This window comes from Acinonyx jubatus, chromosome B3 (assembly GCF_027475565.1).
Source record: "Acinonyx jubatus isolate Ajub_Pintada_27869175 chromosome B3, VMU_Ajub_asm_v1.0, whole genome shotgun sequence".
Lineage (NCBI taxonomy): Eukaryota > Metazoa > Chordata > Mammalia > Carnivora > Felidae > Acinonyx > Acinonyx jubatus.
The window spans coordinates 16,884,346-16,906,641 of record NC_069386.1 but is presented as its reverse complement, the minus strand read 5'-3'; the positions used below and the strand labels follow the sequence as shown (position 1 = coordinate 16,906,641).

The window sequence follows — 22,296 nt, the reverse complement described above, 5'->3', positions numbered from 1 at the left end:
TATCTCTCTGGCCTCTGTTCCCAAGGTCAGTGAGTGGCACCATAATCCATGCCCCACCCAAGCCTGGACCGTTACAGCCATTCCCCACCTTTTCTTTCTCCCTTGCCACCCATTTCTCATTCAGCAACCCCCACCCCCCACCCCCTGTCACATTGATTCAGCCTCTTGTGTGCCACTGAAATCCAACCCCTGTTGCCACCACTTCAGGTGCTTGCTTTTTGGGGCAGCTCTGAGCTGTGGGTACAGGAAGCCTGTACCCTCCCAATCCCAGGACCATGGCTTACCAGCTGCCTGTGTGACCCTTGGGGAGTTCAGGTCACCTCTGGGAGTCTTCTTCTATAGAAAAGGACCAGTGGTCTCTTTGTGAGGTCTGGGCTAGATAACGCAGCACAAACCAAGGTCCCTGCCCCCTGGCCCAGCCCCTCCAGGACCCGCAGTGCCTCCTCCATGCTGCCAGCCCGCTGCAGGCTGGCCTCACGCACAGCCATCTCTCCAGACACAAATCTGATCGGTTCACTGCGGGGCCTGAGAGCTCACACTGGCTGCCTTTCATCTGCAGAATGAGGTTCAAACTGCTCAGCTTGAACAGGCCCCTTGGGAACCAGTCTCCAGTATCCTTTCCAGCCGTTCCTCTGCACTTGGAAGGCTTCCCCTGGCTCCCTTCTCGCCTCTCCCTTCCTCTCTGCATCCCTGCAGTGTGTGCAGCCCACTTTTTTCGGTTCTTGTGCTACCTGTGGACACACTCATCTCCCGCATCCAGGAGAATCTTCCAGAGTATGCGTCAGCATCCCCAGTGTCCAGCCTGGCTCCTATCATATGAGGGCTGGTGACAGTGAGGAGCAGGTGTTTCGGTCAAGCTTGTAATTAGACCCAAACATTTGGGGAGAATTCAGAGCAATTTCGGCAAGGGGTGCCATCGAGTTAGTTGTGGTTTTTTGGGGGGGTTTTGTTTTGTTTTTTGTTTTCTTTTTAATTGTCTGTGAAACTGTCTTAACAGATAAAGGTCAAGGCACCCAGGTGGCTCAGTCAAATGTCTGACTCTTGACTTCAGCTCAGGTCATGATCTCACAGTTCATGGGAGCCAGCCCGAGTTGGTCTCTGCACTAGCAGTGAGGAGCCTGCCTGGGATTCTGTCTTTCCCTTTCTCTCTACCCCCCTCCTGCTCACACACACGCACTTTCTCTGTCTCTTTCTCTCAAAATAAATAAACATTTGAAAAAATTATCTTAGGGGAAAAAAAGGGGGCACCTGGGTGGCTCAGTTGGTTAAGCATCCAACTTCGGCTCAGGTCATGATCTTATAGTTCGTGGGTTCAAGCCCCACATCGGGCTGTGTACTGACAGCTCAGAACCTGGAGCCTGCTTCAGATTCTGTGTCTTTCTCTCTGTGCTCCTCCCTGGCTTGCGTTCTGTCTCTATCTCTCTCTCTCTCAAAAATAAATAAACATTAAAAAAAATTCTTCTTAAATAAAAACAAGCATCAGTACCACTTGAGCACTATTTATGTAAAAATCTATTCATTTTATTTTAGCAAATTTATTTATATATATATGCATACATTAACAGTCATTGAATTGCATACAAATATTATTTCACTTGAGCCCACCATTTGAACTGTTATTTCAGAATACACTGTACTTTTTAAAAAAAATATTTACTTATTTTTAGTAGAAAGATAGCACATGAGTGGGGGAAGGGCAGAGAGAGGGGGCAGAAGATCTGAAGCAGGCTCTGTACTGACAGCAGAGAGCCCAATGTGGAGCTCAAACTCACAAACCATGAGATCACGACCTGAGCCAAAGTCAGATGCTTAACCACTTGAGCTCAACACCTGGGTGCCCCAGGAATGCACTGTACTTTAAAAATGACTATACTCCTCAGTACACACTTATTTATCTCCACCCCCCCTTCCCCCCCAGATAACTCAGGGGTTTTTGCTGTGTCCTATCCAATACCATTTATCTTCAGAATTCCTAGTTTGTGATAGGGCAGTCAAGGAATTTGGGGGGATTTTTTTTTTCATATTTCCAGCTTAAAAAAAAAAAAAAGAGGACCAGCTTGTTCACCCAGTGATATTTTATCATTTCCCTTGTCTCGGCAGTAACATATGAAAATTTCATCCACCTGATCATCGCTCTGCCTGTTGCTGTCCTGCTGATAGTGGGGGGACTGGTTATCATGTTGTACGTCTTCCACAGAAAAAGGTGAGAGCCTCCAGGAAAAGCTCAGACACTTTTTGTGGCTGTGTGCTCTGATGATTTGAACCTGAGTTCAGGTATGCGATTTGAGGATTTTGAGGAAATACCCCATGGGTCGGGAAACCTGATTTTCCAATCACTGCTCTTCACAGGAAAAGGGAGCGTTTCCTAACGAGTCAGTGACAACAGAAAATATATCTCGGGCCGGTAGGGTTTGTCCCCTTGCTGGTTGCACCCTCAGATACCGCTGCTTATGCAGAGATTTTCCAAACCCAGTGTCCCAGCCTTTTCTATCCAGTAGACCTTTCAATTTCCAATGAAGTAAAGAAACAGTTGTTTGTTTTTGGTTTTTTGTTTTTTTCTTAATTTGTGGGAGAGCGAAAGTAGGGGAGTGGCAGAGAGAGGAGGGCAGACAGACGATCTGAAGTGGGCTCTGTGCGGACAGCACAGAACCAGAGGTGGGGCTTGAACTCATGAACCATGAGATCATGACCCTGAGCCAAAGTCAGACGCCCAATCGACGGAGCCACCCGGGCGCCCCAAGAAACAAATGTTTCTTACAAGGCTTTCATCCAAGACCACTGAGGAAGCCCAGAGCCCTGTTAGCAGATGTCTTCGGCCCCGGGCCAGATGGGGGAGTGTAGGTGAGGGTCTGCAGGCAGTAGGTGCCCCTTGCTCCCTTCCTCCTGGTACTTAAAACGGGATAAATAAAGCTGATAGAGCAAAGATGAGATGTGTACACGTCGGGTTTTTTTTAACCTGAATTTTTTCCTTCTTACAGAAATAACAGCAGGCTGGGGAATGGAGTGCTGTATGCTTCGGTGAACCCAGAGTACTTCAGTGCCGCAGATGGTAAGCAGCTAAGCTCCGGACACTGCCTGGACCCAGTCAGGTCCCAGACTGGGGAGCTTTCAGGAGTGCAGCTAATTTAGGGAGAAGAGGTTTGCGTTATTTGACGTAACTTTGGCTTCAAATATGTCGTCGTTAACACTTTCTTTAAATTTTTATTATTTTTTTTAAGTTAATTTATTTTGAGAGAGAGAGAAAGAGCAAGTAGGGGAGGGGTAGAGGGAGGGGGAGAGAGAGAGAGAATCCCAAGCAGGCTCTGAGCTGTCAGCGCAGAGCTCATCGCGGGGCTTGAGCTCACAAACCGTGAGATCGTGACCTGAGCCAAAGTCAGACGCTTACTGGACTGAGTCACCCAGGTGCCCCCGCCCCCTTTCTCTTTTAAATCAAAGTTTTTAGCAGTTCACTGAATATGTCGAAAATTCTGGGACTGTATGGAATGCCCCCAAAGAAAAACAGTCTTCAGAGACAACTGGTCAGCACAGTTGTCAATTTACTTAATTGCCTGAGATTTTATGCTAGGATGACAAAAGTTGTTTAATTGTTGACATCTAGTCAGAGGATACACTGCAGCTGACCAAATAGTTCCTTTAAACTTGTTTCAGCCTGAGTTTTGTATCACTATGATGGTCTTTGATCACTCATGGCTTCTCTGCATTTTTCTGTCTTGGAGTTTTTTCTGCTCATTCCCTCCTGACCAGGCTCCTATGACTTATACCCTCACGGCCCATTCACATACCCTTGGGTAATAACTCATGAGGTCCATTTAGTTAAGTGACTGAGGTCTGACTTGGCAGTTGGGTTCTATTCGATGGTTATTTCGTTTTTTCCTTATTTACTGTCTCTTCTCCCTATTGTGCTTGAATCCAAACCTTTATAAGTAAGTCCAGGCCGGGCACTGGTCCTGGAGTCTAGTGATACTGGCACTTGCCGGGGGCTTTTATGAACGCTGTTCCCTTTGATCCCTGTGTCCCGGTAAGGTGGCTTTTCTAATGCCCGCCTGTCTGTAGGTGAGGCGGTGAGGTTCAGAGGACACATGTGCATACTAGGTGGTTGAGAAGTCAGGATGACATGGTCTCTGGCATCTTGTCGACCGCAGGGAAGCTGACCCACAGGAGGAGCTGGCTTGGGTCCACCAGATGAATGAATGAGTACATGAACTCAGGGAGGTGTGTTTAGAAACTGTATGTGCCTCCTTCTTGCTTCAGGTGAAGTGAAAGTTGGTGTGCAGGACATGTGAAATGGAGTTGTGATTATTCTGATCGATTACCCTGAGTAAATGGAAAACATAAGAAAACACACTGACGCTTTAAAAGCACTATATAAATGTGTAAAGTTTTGTTATGATTTCTCTAATAATTTCTAATTCAGTTCTGTTTACAACAAAGCCAATCAAAAGCAGCCTCCCCTGAATGGGAATCAAGTGCAGAATAAGGACATTCTTCCTGATTCTATAGAAGTCTCACAAAGTTGTATTTTTTAATGTCTTTATTTTATTTTTATTTTGAGAAAGAACGAGGAGGGGAGGGGCAGAGAGAGAGAGAGGGAGAGAGAATCTCAAGCAGGCTCCACACTGTCAGCACAGAGCCTGATGCAGGGCTTGACCCCGTGAACTGTGAGATCGTGACCTGAGCCGAAATCAAGAGTGGGACGCCTAAACAACTAAGCCAGCCAGGTGTCCCACAAAGCTGTATTTTTAATAGGCATGTAGGTATGTGTGTACATACACATACACACGTACACACACACATATTTCTATACTCCTTTGATGTATGTATGTATATAAGACATAGAGAGCATTCTGGAAGGATACACACCAAATTTAAAATAGTAGTTACTTGTGGAAAGTATCTTTTTCTTTATTAAAAAAAAAAGCAAAAAGATTTTTATGCATTGCTTATATAATTAATAGCTTTTTTTTTTTTTTTTTAAGTCAGATAAGGTAAGGAGTCATCACACACTTAATGGAATTTATGAGGAAATGCAAGGCCACTTTCCTTCTCTGTAGAGGTGGAATAAGGCTATTCCAGAGAATTTACTCTGCTTTGAAATAAAGCACAGAAGACTGGCATTTTGTCGTTTTGACTATGAAGTGTCCAGGAAGCTTAGAAAGAGTATTAATACAATAATATCAGACTCTAATGGTGATTTGAATGCAAATTTTATATCTTTCCAGAACTACTTTCATAATATGCCTTGATTCGCCTTTAAAAATAAAATAAAAACCCAACGCATTGTCACCCAGGCCAACAACAGGTAGGAACACGGTCACCTCATTTGAACTTAATTTATTCGGCCATTTGACAAGCACCTTATAGTTAGTCTCCTCGAGGGGCGACAAAATGACATTGCAGTTCGAAAATGCTTTAAAAACTTCTTTCTCCAGAAGTTATTCTGCACGTCACCATTCTCCAGAATATACCGAAAATCCCCTCTAGGGAAGTGCTGATAACATTGTGCACATAACCCGTTGCTGGCTGGCGGGGCTTAGGACCTGCTGGCTCGAGTCAGAGCTGCTGGGTTGAATTTAGAGAAAGAGATTGCAAGTATTGACTTCAGGGACCTCCCAAGGAAGGAATGGGATTGGTTTTAACTCCGTGTTTTATGGTGTGCTACAGAGTTAATTCTGATTAAAAGCAAGCCCGGATTTTCGGAGATAAACGGATACAGGCGGTTTCTCTTTATACTTTCTGAGGGGTATCGTGAAGAGTCTTATCTACTGGCTTGTCTTGCATACTTACTCTCCTAAGCAAGCCTCAGCCTCTTCTTAGGGGCCGTATGACATCTAAGCCACATAGAAGGTAGACTCCCGTTTACGAAATTCCTAAACTACATATGTAATGGGAAATACAAAAGTGCGTATGACAGAAAATTCTAGATTGATGAACATAGGCCATATTGGACACTCCTCAGTGGCGTAAGTTGGTGGGATCTCCTGGGCCTAATTTATAGACGTCTTTCCTTCCAGACATGAAAGAACAGGAGACCCAGTGGTGTTGGAATCCAGCTGCCAGCCACTGCTTCTCCCACATCAGCCGTAAGCGCAAGGTTAACGTCCAAAAGCATACAAGCAAACACAGATGCCATCGCAGCTCCCCAGTCCTGCATTTCTGAGCCGGGACCCCTTCCTGGTATACAGTGGAGCCTGCTGGGAATCCCCCTCTCCGGCAAGGACAGAAGCACACACAGCATTAGAAGCATGTCCTTATAACTGACATTTCTTAGGGAGCTAATGGAACAGGTTGCGGTTGTTTTTTTCTTTTTCTTTTTCATTCTGCCCATCTGAGTTGTGGGATGGATCCTCTGTATTGTTTTCTTTTCTTTCTTACCTCCCTTCTCCCTTTTCCTCTTTCTTTCTCCTTCCTGCCTGCCTGGAATTACTTCTTTGTTTTCTTAAACCAGATTGACTGAAAGCCTTGGCTGGAGAAGTCATGTTCAGGCTCTGTCTTACCATGTCCCACCTCCCAGCCCCTCAACCCAGTTGTGGGCGGTCCCTGAGTTCATGGAGCTCAGGCCAGGGCCCTGGGGAGACCCCTGTGCTCACCAGCTGTCCCTCCACCTTGCTCACCACTGATGGTCCTTGGTGCCAGAGTTCAGCAGCTTCTGTTCCTGTATAGACACCCTAGGGGCTTCGGTGAGGCTGGAGACACTTGTCTAAACTAGAATAGTGCTACCAATAGAAATAGAAGGCCAGTCCCATATGTAACCATAAGTTTTTCTAATAACCACGTTTAAAAAAGTATAAAAGAAACAGGTGAGGGGCACCTGCCGTGGCTCAGTCAATTGAAATTCCACTTCACTTAGGTCACGATCTCACAATCCGTGAGTTCAAGCCCCACATCAGGCTCACTGCTGTCAGTGAAGAGCCCACTTCAGATTCTCTGTCCTCCCCTCTCTCTCTGCCCCTTCCCCACTCATGCTCTCTCTTTCTATAACATGAAAAAACATTAAAAAAAGAAGTGAAAAAATGTTCATGATACACGTTATTTAACCCGGTATGTCCAAAGTATTATCAATTTAAATAGGTAGTCAGTCTAAAAACTATTGAAATATTTGCGTGATTTTTTTTTTCGTACTAAGTCTTTGAAGCCTGTTGTGAATTCTATACTTAGCGCATCTCAAATTGGATTCCTTTGTGGTTCTTGTGTGCTGTTAGGATCCTAAAATTATCTCAGAATCCTTGAAGACTTGAAATACCAGTGTGTGACCGTATAGCTGTTTTGCAGAAATTTCAGGACAAGCTGTGTCACTGTTTCCTGATGTTCTCTGTGGACTTCAGGAAGTGGCATCTTGTATTCTGGTTTCCCCCAAAAGCATCTTCTGCCCAGGGGCTCCCTGCCTTACCTGTTTCGGTTCTGGTTCTTCTTCTCCAGTGTATGTACCTGATGAGTGGGAGGTTGCTCGGGAGAAAATCACCATGAGCCGAGAGCTGGGGCAGGGCTCGTTTGGGATGGTGTACGAAGGAGTTGCCAAAGGCGTGGTTAAAGATGAGCCCGAAACCAGGGTGGCCATCAAAACGGTGAACGAGGCCGCGAGCATGCGTGAAAGGATTGAATTTCTCAACGAGGCTTCAGTGATGAAGGAGTTCAATTGTCACCATGTGGTAAGAGAATGCCCTGAGAAGCCAGAAACTGACGCAGGGAGAACACCTCAGTGGGGCCCCCCAGAGTGTCAGTGGCATCACTTGGGGGTTTGGTGTCTCGCCCCGCCTTCCAGAGTTCCCCGTCACCTCACTGTTGGCCCTTAGACACCTGTGCACTAGCGGCTCTGGCTGTGGTGTAGACCCCGGCCAGTGGGGGCCCTGTGGCCCGCACGTCTGGGCTCTGCAGGTCACAGACTGTTCTAGCAGCCTGGATGGGGACTGTCACGGGCAACCCTCACCCTCTGAGTCCTTCTCTCTGTCGTTCCTCCCAGGTGCGGTTGCTGGGCGTGGTGTCCCAGGGCCAGCCGACGCTGGTCATCATGGAACTGATGACGCGGGGCGATCTCAAAAGTTATCTCAGGTCTCTGAGGCCAGAAATAGAGGTCAGTTTTGGTTTTCACGGACTTCATACGTTACCTGTTCTTTCTCTGGCACCTTCCCACCACCCCCCCCCCAGAAGATATTGTGTGTTTATTTTTTTTATTTTAAAAAAATTTTTTTGAGTGTGAGCGGGGGAGGGGCAGAGAGAAGGGAGACACAGAACGGGAAGCAGGCTTCCGGCTCCAAGCTGTCAGCACAGAGCCCGACCTGGGGTCAAACTCGCAAACCGTGAGATCATGACCTGAGCCGAAGTCAGATACCCAACCAGCGGAGCCACCAGGCACCCCTGTGTCTTTAAACCTGCTTACTTTTCAACATTGAATGTTTCTTGCTGCATGCTTGGTTACAGGTCCTTTGTATGAAAGATGTCCCCGACTAGAGAGAGACCTCGAGCTTTTGTGGGAGCCCCTTGCCATTTCTCAGATACCCTTCTACTTAACCCCTCTGTGCTCCTGTTCTGCATTCCGCCCCCCTCTAGTTCCCTCCTCCGCCGCAGATGCTCCCTGACTTCTCCCTGCTTCTGCACAGCTTCCTCCCTGAAGCCTTCCCTGCTCCCCTGCCCGGAAGGCAGGAACCCTCCATGACTGCTCCCCTAGCACCAACTCTCTCTTCTATGGTCCTCCGAGTGGATTCCCCTTCCACCCCATCGTGTTCAGCTTTTCCTCCCAGGCTCCGAGCGCTGCCAGTTCAGGGTCCGTGTTTGTGGCAGGCAGTCTTTCAGTAAACGCCTGTCAGAGTTCAATGTTAGGTTGACGTGATTCTTGTTGCTGGTGTGGTTTCCCACCCGGCTCTGTACACATAGATGCCCCCCTATTCACAGTCCCCCTCCCCACACACGTCCCTTCCCCCAGGCTGTCAACAGTCTGAGCCTTTGAGACCGGGAGGCCCTGTTTTCTCGAACTCTGCATCCACATGTCAGGCTTGATCCTGAGGCAGAATGATAATCGCCTCGGCTGCACAGTGTCTGCTTAGTCTAGTAAAAAAGACCAATTTGTGTTATGAGCTTCAACTTGTAAACCTGCTGAAGTCCTCTGCAATTTTTCATTAGTCACTGTGGTGTCTCCCCGTCTGTGGCATGAACCCACAAGGCAGCTTTTTAGCATATGGAAGCATAACTCCAAGTGAGTCACTCTAAGAATAAACTCGTAGATAAATACTTACAAATAATACCAGCAACATCTGCCTTTCATTCGGCCCCCTTGGTGGGTCTGAAGGCCTCACTTTCACCCTGACTTTGCTCTGTGGTGAGCAGGCTTTGCATCTGCCTGTATTCCCAGAATACTTCCCTTTTGAATCTCTATAGCCTTTCCCTGTTTGAGCCTAATCTTTGGTTTTCTTTTCATCTACAACTTAATTATCTCCCAAGTAGTTGTTCTTAAATTTTAGTTCTGAGCACCTGTTTGCACGTGGCTTCCTCCATTCACAGCAGATGATTGTCCTTGTGGTTCTCTGAGGGTCACGAGGCCAAGTGTGGCCCGAGGCCCTGAGCAGGATGATTTACAACACACACCCACCCTCTGCTCTACAGTGTGGCTCCCCAGGTCCCCTGGATCGTAAACTGCCCCACTTCTGTAATACACAAGCCAGCATGAGGGAGAAAAGCTTCATCAGATAGGTGGCTCAAGACACGGCAGTGTATTTCTTATCAGATTCATGCAGACATCTGAAAAGTATGAAACGCTCATTCCCTGCGTCCCCGATTTCAGGCACAGAATAAACGTTTGGAAACACGTCGTCTCCGTCCCGGCTTTGCTGCAAGCTGTCTGCCGTCCTCAGGCAGCTGCTTCGGGCCTCCGCACCTCAGTGTCCTCGTGTGTAAAATAAGATGGTTGGACAAGAAGGTTTCTGAAAGTCCCTTTTCCAGATCTCAAATTCACTTTTAGATGTGTCAGATTTAAACTTGTTCTTTCTAACTCAGGTCAAGGATAAAAATATGTATGCTTGTCCTGCAGATTCATTATACTCTATTTGGCATCTTCTCCCCAAGTTAAGATTTGCTCATTTACTTTGCTAAATGTGGGTGTTTGTGTATACATGCCTTCAGTAGCTCGAAGCAGATTAAAGATTTCCGCTCTCTGAAACGCCTGAAAGAATGGCAGTGTGGCACCATGAACTGATCAAACGTCAGCCCTCTCTTCCAATATGTATAATCAGATTCCTTTTATTGATTCTATCCTTCATGTTAACTATGAATGACCACTTCTTTTTTCTTAAAATTTTTAATGTGTATATTTGAGGGAGAGAGAGAGACAGGGTGCAAGCAGGGGAGGGGCAGAGAGAGAGAGAGGGAGACACAGAATCCAAAGCAGGCTCCAGGCTCTGAGCTGTCAGCACACAGCCCGATGCGGGGCTCAAACTCACGAACCGTGAGATCATGACCTGAACTGAAGTCAGACGCTTCACTGGCTGAACCACCCAGGCGCCCATAAATGACCACTTCCAGTAAACACATATACTTAATACACCACAGCTTAAGTATTATGAGCATCAACTTAACAGTTCACCTGAAGATTTCCTAGCATACCATGCACATCTAAAGCCCCAGAAAGCTTAAAAGGCAACGGTGGGTCCTGAGACAGAAAAGCTTGTCTAAAGGAGACTCCCATGTAAAAAGAAAGTGCTGGTTTGGGCTTACCCTTGGGGACATCATGTCACTTCCCCCAGGAAACTCCGTGATAAGTATTTTAAACCACCAGAGACTGTCTTGATAGTCTCTTCAGAATGTAAACATACGTCATGTGTAGGGAACTAACCCACAAGTGCTTTGGAGGGTTGTTATACTGCTTCTAGAAGGCAGCTTTCAGCAGAAACCAGCACATCACTGGGCAAAGCCAACATCCACTGAGCAAAGACCCTGGCCAGGCACTGGCAGGCACTTTCCATGTGTGGTCCCAGCTCATGCTTCTGGCAGTGACCCCACCCAGGCATGCTCTTCCCCTGGCACCCAGGGTTTGAGCCGGGAAGGTGGCGCTTTGGGACCTGTCAGGGTAATGTGGCTTTGCAGTGTTGTAACAGATGCTCTGTAGTCAGGGAAACTGAGGTAAACTCTATCGCACAGCACAAGCAAGAGGTGGTTAGTATCTAAACTGTGGCGGGCTGATTTGCTCTGTATTTTTTTTTTTTTTTAGGATGGAGAGATTTTGGCACATGTTTTATATAAGCTTTTTTCTAAATGGATTTTTTATTATTCTGAGGTATTTCTCTTTAATTCCAAAGCCCTCCTCTACAAAGAGGAAATGCTTATCATGTTACGTGTCCCTGTTTTACATTGATCCCCCTCCAGAATATGCTTCATCTGGACTTAAATTAATTGGCGAGTGCCTGTTTTCCTTGGTGCCCACAGAAAACAACAACCCAAGGAGTGCCACGTTGTGAAGTGAAAACGTTAGTCCTGATACTTTTGTACTTTAGATGAAAGTTAAAGAGAAAGAAAAAGATCGGATACTTGATAACGATGCTCACATGGGAAATAAAACATCCAGTGTCCATTTGGGAAACACATGTACTTATTTCCACACAGCCTTTGTAATATTCTCTCGCTCCTTTCACCTGCACTTTGATTATAGACAGAAAAGGAACATACAAACTAATAAAAACTTGAGTAATCAAGAAATCTTAATATCTGAAATTGTTAGTTTCACTTTAAATAATTTTTGCCCTACCCAAAATAGAAAATGCTGGTCCCAAGTTGTGCTAATTAGCGTTTCTCTCTGCAACTCTGTGTGATGTGGTCAGCGGGCAAGCACATGACTTTACCACGAAGCAGATGCTATGGTCTCCATAATAATATGTTCCTTCTGAGCAAGTCCTGTTTCTTAGTGGACTGACCTGTAGTGTTCAGATTGAACAAAGATGGATTTGCACACCCTGGAGGAATTAGGGTGGGGGACACTCCTAAATTCTCACGTGAAATTTTTTTTTTTTTAATCTCCAACAGAATAATCCAGTCCTAGCACCTCCAAGCCTAAGCAAGATGATCCAGATGGCTGGAGAGATTGCAGACGGCATGGCATACCTCAACGCCAACAAGTTTGTCCACAGGGACCTTGCTGCCCGGAACTGCATGGTGGCTGAAGATTTCACAGTCAAAATCGGAGGTGTGTTCTTAGCTTCCCAGGTCTGAGCAGGAGCTAAATTCACCCACATTTCAGAGACCGAGCTGGCATTCACCCACCTGTGAAGAGGTTTTCCAGTGCATCCCATGAGTACAGAGTCTTGTACTTGGGAATAACTTGGTTGTCTCCAATTGATAGTCAATCACAAACCTGACTGGGCTGGCTCAAATCCCTATAGCACATGTGGGCACAGCAGAACAGGCAGTGGACAAGGACGAGCTGAGGCCATGGTCTCTGAGGTAGCCTCTCCTGGCATTTGGGGCATTTTTTGGCAGAAGAGTTCTAAGCGTTGGTTACAGAAATAATTGAGGCAATGTCCTCAGGTGATTTTGACTTGGGAGTACAAGTTGCCATATAAACTACCAACATTTCCTCCAATGTTTCTGGCTTGAAAGGAGTTTTGCCCTCTCAGCGGTCCATGGAGGTTTCTAAGATGTGAGGCCCCCAACGGTGAAGCCCCTGCATAGAGCAGTAACAGTGACAGGGAGGTGCAATCACTCAGGTGAGGGAAGATCACTGCTTATTGGGGTTCACACCCAAGTTGGTCAACCTCTAAGCTCTCGACCTGTGTATTATAACGCTTAGCTGATCAACCTGCTGGTTAGACCCCTTGTTGCCACCACCCACTGAAACACCAAAAAAGGGGGGGTTGGGTTGCATTTCTGGTGCTGGTTAGAAATTCATTTTAGCCTTTAGGTTTGGGTTTTGCTTTGATCTCTTAATCCTGATGAAAACACTTATAACCTCAGGGCTACTCAGGAAAGCTACCTACTTTTACCAGAACCCTTACCTTCCCATTATGAGATGACGATGGCTCAGAAAAACATCAAGTATTTATTCTGAGAAACTGCAGAGGACACTTTACATCCGAAATCCATTTAAAATTAACCTCCTTGATGTAGCTGACTTTGCTAACACATAGAACCAGACACAGAGAGTTAGACAAAATGAGGGGACAGAGGACTGTCCCAATTGAAAAACTAGCACAAAATCACAGCAAAAGAGCCGAACCAACCAGAGGTAGGCAATATGTCTGATAGAGAAATCAAAGTAATGGTCGTAAAGATACTCACGGGACTTGAGAAAAGAGTAGAGGATCTCACCGAGACCTTCAACAAAGAGACAGAAAATATGCCAAAGAACCAATCAGACAGAGATGAAGAACTTAGTAACCAAAATTAAAGATACACTAGAGGGAATCAATAGGAGAGGAAGCAGAAGAACTGATCCCTGAACTGGAAGAGGGAGTAATGGAAAGCAACCAAACAGAACAGGAAAAGGATAAAAGAATTATAAAAGAAGGATAGGTTAAGGGAACTCAGCAACACCATCAAGCATAATAGCATTCACATTATAGAGATCCCAGAAGGAGAAGAGAGAGAAAATTTATTTGAGGAAATAATAGCTGGAAGCTTCCCTCATCTGTAGAAGGAAATAGACTCAGGAAGCAGTGAGAGCCCCCAATAAAATCAACCAAGGAGGTCCACACCAAGGGACATAATAATTAAAATGGCAAAAGGTAGTGATAAAGTTTTAAAAGCAGCAAGAGAAAAGAAAACAATTACATACAAGGGAAACCCCATAAGACTATAAGCTGATTTTTCAGCAGAAACTTTATAGGCCAGAAGGGAGTGGAATGATATATTCAAAGTACTGAAAAAAAAATAAAGTAAAATAAATTTAAGCTTTTTCTAGCTCTTGAACTATCTGTTATGGAAATGCTCATCTTTCTTTAGCAGTATATTTTTTCTTTAGCTACGATTTTGAATGAAATATTTCGGTCCTTTAGTTGTGAATGAGGAGTATCCCCTCTAGAATAGTTATCAAATTAGGGGTTAGTGTCTTTATTTTTCATTTGGAGGAAAAAGAGATGATGAATGGAGCCATATCATAGAGCAGACATCCCTGAGTCATCAGAACTACTCATTCATGAGCTACCAGTATGTCCCTGGATTTGGCCCTTTGAGGCATCCACATGTCTGGTGCTCCTTGAATCCCAGGAGGCTGACAGGCTCCAGGGTTTCTAGGAAACAGCCTCTCTCGCCACTGTCTGGGCTTTCTTTGTGCTCCCTGCTCCCTTCCCCTTCCCTTTTCGTTCCTTCCCCTTTTCCATGAAGACTCAGATTATTACCATGGAGATGCCAGGCAGCCCTCCTTCCCCAGCGCTACAGAACCGGGAAGCCCTGAGCTTAAATCCTGGTTCTGCCGCAGCAGATGAGACTTGGGACTAGTGCCTTAAGTTCTGAGCCTCAGTTTCTTTCCCTCAGAAATGGGGATGCTGATAGAGCAGACCCACGAGATGGTGGGCAGGACTGGGCACGGGACAGCTCCAAGCACACACCTGGCACAGGACAGGTCCCCAGTAGATGTCAGTTCCTGGGGCCATCAGCGTCCTGCTTCCCACACCCGCTTCCTGGCACACGCAGGAGCTCAGCTCATGCTAACTGCTTTCTGGTTTCACATCACGGTGGGAGAGCTCTTGTCCGGCCACTTGCCATTTGAAGTCCAAATCAGCAAGGACCATATTTGCCATTTAACCCAGTGGCACATTTACAGTGACCTTTGTACTTGCAGTTTTTCTCACTAACATTTGAAATTTTTCTTTTGTGCTGTGGAAGAAATAGCTTGTGTTCTTTTTCGGAGATTTCTTTTTTTTTTTTTTTCTCCTTTTTGTGCAAGTAAAGACAAGTCCTCTCCTCTGCATGTCACTGGATTAATTCTGAGATAGGGTTCCAACACTTGGTTTTTATTCCTCACTTGGGTTCGAAAGATCTGTTTTTCCAATGCCCGGTGTCTCATGGAGTACAAACATGACAAGTAATTTCACCAGAGGCAGCTGTTGACCCCTCAGCTCAGTACAAGTAAATTGTGTTGGTTAACGTGCAAGGAACTTTATTCCCTGTGTTTGCTTTGTAGCCTAACCGCTTTGTGGCACAGTTAGAGACATGAATGAACATTTTAGAAAGGAGAGCAGCCCTTTCTCCTGGGGAAGGAAATGGAAGAGTCCCTGTAAGAAAAGGTTGGGTGATTGAGTGGAAAATCAAAATCTGACAAAGAAGCGATAATTTAGGATTATAAAGCAGGCCTGCCATCAAACATAATTATGTGACATCTTCTAGAGACATGGAAAATGGAACAAATTTTCAAAAACGAGTAGGAGCATTATGTTGAAAAACATTATTGGGTAATAGCTTCAGGGGCCTAGTAAATAGCATCTCCTAGCATCTTACTGTGTACTTTTCTTTCCCCGTGAATTGGTACTTTCAATATTTTCCCCCTTATTAAGCAGTAAAACTATTTTATTTCCTCTGGCAGTGGGGCAGTGCTACCAAGTAAGTAAGAGTCAGAATGCTCTTATTTATTTCACCAGGTTCTAAAACCACATGTAAATGACACGTGAATATTTTCTTGATAAAGTGGGAGACTTGGTAATTTATAAACTGCTTCTCACTTTAAATGAATAAAGGAATTAACTTTTTTATTTATCTGTTTATTTGGAATGAAATTAAATTTTTTTATTTTTATTAATTTTTTGAATGCTTGTTTATTTTTGAGAGGGAAAGAGAGACAGAGACAGAGTGTGAGCGGGGGAGGGGCAGAGAGAGAGGGAGACACAGAATCCGAAGCAGGCTCCAGGCTCTGAGCTGTCGGCACAGAGCCCGACGTGGGGCTTCGACCCACAAACCATGAGATCATGACCTGAGCCGAAGCCGGACGCGTCACCAACTGAGCCCCCCCAGGGGCCCCAACTTTTTTTTTTCAAAGGACTCAAATTATAAACCTATTTGAAGCAGACATTCATTGGTATTTACTTGTCACAGGATTAATCGATCAGTCATCCCTTATCGATTCTGCCTTATACAATTGTAAATGCTGATACCCAGCCTCCTGAGAGTGTGGCTCACCCGTGGGTGCCCCACAGCTGTGATGGGACATCTTTGCTTCCGCCCTGAGAGCTGCTCAAAGTGCGTCACTCTCGTGCCTTCTCTCCACCTTACAGATTTCGGTATGACGAGAGATATCTACGAGACAGACTATTACCGGAAAGGAGGGAAGGGGCTGCTGCCTGTGCGCTGGATGTCACCCGAGTCCCTCAAGGATGGGGTCTTCACCACTCACTCTGACGTCTGGTATGAGAGTCTCCTTCTGTAATGCGAGCCCAGAGCCCTCCAGCTTCCACAGATCCCACTGGCTCTGTCTCGAGGGCTTTATGTTTCTACTGGTCTCTACTCATCGTTACCCCGTTTCCAGCTTTGGCCAAGCGCTGTGTGGGCCATAGTCCTGCATGGTTGAAGGGCTCCTGTTGTCAGTGGGCTAGCTGAGGACAGCGGGCATTTGTGGGCTCTAAAGAATTTGTGAGACCCACATTTCTTGCAGTCCTTAAGTACTCAGTAAATGGCGAGGAGCCCTTGAGAGACAGACCACCAGGGGCCGGGACGTGTCCGAAAACTTCACCTCTCCCCTGGCCACCTGCCCTCGTTCCATCTTTCCCAATAAATAGATAACGTGGTGTGTGTGCGGCTGCCTCACCTAATTACAACTCCGGATTGCAGACATTCCTTTGTTCACACCCAAAGCTTGTGAGTCTGGATGTGTTCTCTCATTGGTCCCATCTGCTGTCTGTCCTTTTTCAAAGGACTTCACCATTGTGGACCCAGGGATGAGGTAGAAAGCACGATGTCTCCCTTCACAATAACGTATCTTGGGGTAGAAAGCTTAGCTGAGGAGTACAGAGGACTCTCAGTAGTGCTGTTTCCTGTGATACCTCAGCAACACTGTGGAGAGGAGGCCAGGTTCTGAAATACAACTGAGGTCCTTGGCAGGCTGAGGCCCTGGCACATCTACCTCCTAGAACGTCAACTAGTTTCTTGGCTGTCCTCTCAGGAGGTCCCATTGCTGGTGTGTTACGGAAATGGGAGTTGTTTACTCAACTGTCTGGACGACCACATAGAGGAGCTATTTAAATAGTGACCGACATCATTTTTTTTTTTTTTAACCTCGTGAACCTTTCATAGTTCAAGGGCCTTGGATCTCACTACGAAGACAGGTGCAAATTGGAAATAGCATTTGAATACGACCCGGCAAAGCGTGATTGCTTCTCGAGTTCACGTACGAGATCTGTTTTTGCAGTCAGCCTGTCCAAGATAGTTAGCTCTTTGCTGTCAAATCAAAGTGCTCACCACCATTTTTAGATGTAGAGATGATGGGGAGAGAAGGTCTGTTCATGCATCTGATTATTGTAGCCTCTATACCTCCCAAAGCTCTGAGGTCAGCTTGTAGTACAATAAAAGAGAAAACCGTGCGAGCCAGGGACAGCAGAGGCAGGATGAGAAGATAAAACTAGAGTTATTAATATCTCACAGGCTAATTTTGCCCAAACCCTGGTTAGCAACGAATGCCACCAGCAGCAGCAACAGAGGGACATGCAGGGGGTTCGATGCCAGTTTTCTCCCACTCGACGGCATCGACATTATGCATGAGTAATATGTGTATGTAAACAAGAGTGTCTATTTGATAATCATTCCGTTCAGTGTTCAGGCATTAACAGTGCTTTAAATTCTCCTTTTTTTTTTTTTTTTTTTTTTTTGTAACACAGCCTTTGAGGGTAACATGGGTAGGGTAGGCCAGGACTTGGTGAATATGGAAGGTTCCTCAGCTGCCTAGGATCTCAAGCCCTCCCTGTCAAAGGAATGGGAGTCCCTTAGATTGTATTCAATAGCACAAAACAGGTGTTCCCAAATAGTTGAAACTCTAGATAGAGATACAGAGAATTGTATTTGACTGTGTCAAAGAGACCTCAGCGTCTTTGGTTTGGGAGGCACTCCCAAGGTTGTGTCCAGCCCCCACATCCCACCCATGGCCTCTTTGACAGCTAGTGGTTAGGCTTCTGCTCAAATGTCTCCAGGACTACTTGTTCTCTCCCTCACAAGGACAAGCCACCCTAACTCTTAAGACACCCTTGTTCTTTGCAGGTCTTTCTCATATGATGCTTAAGTCCGCCTCTTGGTGACACCCGTTGGCCCTCCTCTGTAGCACAGTCGCACGCTCTCGTCTGTTTTTGACGAGACGGGCCTTGGAGTCACAAGGAAGTGACCAAACTTTTCTCTAGTTTGAACACTTCCACATTTTCCCAGTGCCCTCTGAGATTTTATGCCCAGGCCCTCGGGCTCTGTGCTTCCTACTCCTGCAGCTCTGTCGTAGCACCGTGTCCTTGCAGGATGATTCCTTTGGCTTAGAAGACACAAGTGTGCCCTCCAGGGATGGAGGGAACCAAGCAAAAAACTAGGCAGTTGGAGCCCACAAGTGTGTCCCCTCCCTGGGCGTCTGGATCACCCTCCAACAGTCTTCATTTCTTGACTTACATAAGAAGGTTTCCAAACTTCCACAAATACCTAGGCCCGCACCCACTTAAAATCATTTGCTTCTTTACTGGCTAATTCACGTCAGCGGGGAATGTGGAGATCTGTGTAGGTCTCAATTTGCTGGTGGGTGGGACACAGACATGATCCTGTCGTGGTGTGCTGAGGTGTGGTTCCTGAACGCTGGCCCCAGGTGGCAGTGGCACAGATGTGTGAGACTCACATCAAGTTGTACCTTCTTTGGGGCAAACCCCCCAGTGCTCATGATTGGAAAAGATGTCACACATACTCTGGTTTCTCTTCAGATTGCATAAATCTTTCACCTTTTAGAAAAGACATCACGCAAAGACATTTGTCTAGTGTTCACAGATGAAACCTGTCCACAAAATTCATGACTCGGTACTATATGAAGGCATTGAAACCAGCGCCCATGCCGTTGTAAATCATCTGCTTTGAAAAGTACACAGGCTTTGCCTCTTAGTGTCCCTGTCTGGCCATGTGGCCTTGGTCAAACCACGGGGCATCTCTGGGCTTTGGCTGCTCAGCCTGTGAGGTGCGGTCTGCTTTGGAGTGTCTGCACTCCCTACTAGGCCTGCAGTAGCTCGCTGAATGTTTTCATGGCTCCTGTGGCAACTAGTGATGCCAGGGGGGCATCTTGGTGTGGGGTAGAGATGGTTCAGCCTTCACGCATTGGACTCGGCCGGTCACTTCCCGCGAAGGGTGACCAGACTCCAGCACTGAGTGGCCCTCCCCGACGAGGGATACTGACATCACACAGGAGTCACTCCAGGCCAGCCCTGTTACCTGCTGTGTGACTTCATGCGTGTGACCGTGAGGACCTGGTGGGGCCCAGGAAATGCTCAGTGTGTGCAAGAACAGGGCGACTAGAGACCAACTTCCTGTCCTGGAAGGGTGAAGCCTTGTGGAGAAGAGGAAGTGATCCTGACAGGTTGGAGTCACAAAAGCCTGGCCAGAAGAGACGGGGCCGTGGGGCACCCTGAAGTAGGAGTGTCACTTACAAGGCAGTGGGGATGCAGGTTCTAGACCGCGGGAATGCCGAGAGAGGCTATGGCGGCAGGACACGCTTGTGAAAGACGGTGGGACTTCCTTGAGGGAGTTAGGGTGGAGAGAGAGCAAGTAAGGCCTCAGATGTTGTGTCAGGGGCTTGGGCCTGATTCTTCAGGTTCTGCAAAGATGCATAAAGCTTCTGAAGGAAGAGCGACACGGGAGACTGTTTTAAGATGTGCATGTTAGCTAGAGCATCAGGCCGCATTGTGAAAGGTGCTAGCACCAGAAAGGAAGAGTGCTATAGGCCGAGGAGGACCGTCAGTACCGTGGTGGACCCTGAGGAGGCCGAGGGAAGGACGGCCTTGGGTTGACTGCTCAAGTGAGGCAGGACACCAGCTACTTGAGGCCAGAAGAACAGGACCAAGAGCTTGGGCTGAGACACGGGAAGTTTATGGATAGCCAAGTGACCGGGAGCTTGAAACAGAGCACCCGGAGCCGAAAGAGTCCGTGCGGGAGCCGTTGAGTGAGAATGGGCTGCTTGAGAGGGGCTGGCCCCACCGGCAGAGTCTGTGGAGGAGAAGGGGCTGTGGGGGGGAGCTGTGTTGTTCTCAGAGGATTCCTCAGGCCAGGCCTGCAATCAGTAAAAACAGCCACACTTGTCATTCCTTGCACTGTACCACATTCCAGACATGAAGGTTGGGAGCTCCAAGGCACGCTGCCGATGTGACCAGGCCCACTCCAGTATGACGTCCCAGCGCCAGAGTTGTGGAGAAGCTGGCTGCCTTCAGCCCAAGCCTCTGAAGTGTGCCTTCAGCCACACTTAGGCCTCTGGGTCTTTGGCTTTTCTAGGTCTCTTGTGCAATATAAAGGCTATTTCTTGGTCACTGGAAATTAAAAAGGGCCTTGGGTGAGTCGGTCCTCTGCTAAGATTCTATTTATGTCTGATATCTGTTCTTAGTACAAAGTTGCACAGAAACCTTTTTTTTTTTTTAACGTTTATTTATTTATATTTAGAGAAAGAGCATGCTTGCGAGCAGGGGAGGGGCAGAGAGAGAATCCCAAGCAGGCTCCACGCTGCAGTGCAGAGCCGGACATGGGGCTCGAACCCAAGAACCGTGAGAGCATGACCTGAGCTGAAATCAAGAGTCGGATGCCTAACCGACTGAGCCACCCAGGCGCCCCTGTACAGAATCCTTTTGCTCACAGAAAAGTAGCTGTAGCTGAAGCAGTGAATAAAACATTGGCTCAGGCCCCGGGCCAGGATCCCGGGAGCTCTCAGTGGGAAGTGCCAGGCCCCAGAATTTTCAGTGTGGCTCTGCCACTAGCACCCCCTGGCCCTTCCGCAGTCCTGTCGGAAGCCCCTCGGGCTGCTTGCTGCCGACGAGCCTGCTTTATTCTGCTGAAATGAACTGAGTGTAAAGGCACACAGACCGAGGAAAATTCGTGCGAGGTGGCAGTGTTGGGAGGCCACCTTTATTTTGCAGGTTACAGCATCTCCTTTTAAACATTATCTGTCTGAACTTTCTGTGTGCGTGTCCACGTATTTTAATTTGTTTTCCAGCAGTTAGATCTTCTAAACCAGCAGGCAAAACTGCATGCATAGCAGAATGGCTCACTGCCCCCGCTGCTGAATTTACGCCTTGGCCCCTTGGCCCCTCAGCTAAACTCTTCTTAAGGATGCCTCCTTGCCTGCCAGCCCGCCGTCAGCCAGTGCTGTGCTCCTGGCTTCTCTTGCTGTGAGACTGAGCCCCCGTCACATGTCACAGACCGGCAGCTCCCCAGCTCACTCCCACAGGGCTTCCCTCCCCACTGGCCCCACTGGACCTGTGAGATCCCCTTCCGAGCTTTCTAACCCTCCAGACCTGTGGAAGTCAGAACTGCGGTCAGAGACCCAGGCGTCAGTATGTTTTGAAAACTCACCAGGAGGGGTGCGGGGGTGGCTCAGTCTGTTAACTGGCTCAGGTCATGATCTCAGGGTCTGTGGGTTCGAGCCCCACATCGGGATCTGTGCTGACAGCTCAGAGCCTGGAGCCTGCTTTGGATTCTGTCTCTCCCTCTCTCTCTGCCCCTCCCCTGCTCGTGCTCACTCGCTCACTCTCTCTCTCTCAAAAATAAATAAACATTAAAAAAATATTTAGGAGCACGTGGGTAGCTCAGTCGGTTAAGCATCTAACTTCGGCTCAGGTCATGATCTCACGGTTCGTGAGTTCAAGCCCTGCATGGGGGTCAGCACAGAGCCTGGAGCTTGTTTCAGATTCTATGCCTCCCTCTCTCCCTGCGCCTCCCCCACTTGCACTTTGTCTCTTTCTCTCACTCTCAAAAATAAACATTAAAAAAATGTTTCTAAACTTGCCAGGAGACTCACTCCACAGCCAGCATTGAGAGCTACTTGGGTACAAGTTTCCAAAATAGGGGAGCTTGTTGAATGGCTTGATTGTCCCAGGCTGTATTCGAGGTCACTAAACCACTGTCCCGCCAGGGCCTGGGGACCTGCCTTTAATTAGAGGATAGAGCACATTTGGGAGACACTGCCCTATTGGGCCCGTGGCTGGGGCCAGGCCCTGAACTCAACCTGCCCGGCGTTCAAATGAGAAAGCAGGTGCTTCTGAGTCATTCAGGAGGCACTGCAAACCACCCCCTGCTACAGCTTTGCCCACACTGCGGGAAGACAAGGGCCATGCTTCGCCGCTGCTGGGCGCACTGGAGGACGCTCGCTCAGTCACCACGCCGAGGGCACGTTTTCAGCAC

The 22,296-nt window shown here is 47.3% G+C and overlaps 1 protein-coding gene across 2 annotated transcripts in view; it reads left to right on the top strand.

Annotated features, from left to right (window-relative positions):
* The window catches only part of IGF1R (insulin like growth factor 1 receptor), a 305,517-nt gene that overhangs the window by 268,843 nt on the left and 14,378 nt on the right, over nt 1-22,296 (top strand). For both annotated transcript variants that reach the window (XM_027067961.2, XM_027067962.2), the window contains exons 14-19: nt 2,101-2,203; nt 2,979-3,049; nt 7,417-7,646; nt 7,958-8,068; nt 12,004-12,163; nt 16,182-16,311. In XM_027067961.2, the coding sequence (XP_026923762.1) occupies nt 2,101-2,203; nt 2,979-3,049; nt 7,417-7,646; nt 7,958-8,068; nt 12,004-12,163; nt 16,182-16,311 (805 nt within the window). The remainder of the gene's footprint in view (nt 1-2,100; nt 2,204-2,978; nt 3,050-7,416; nt 7,647-7,957; nt 8,069-12,003; nt 12,164-16,181; nt 16,312-22,296) is intronic.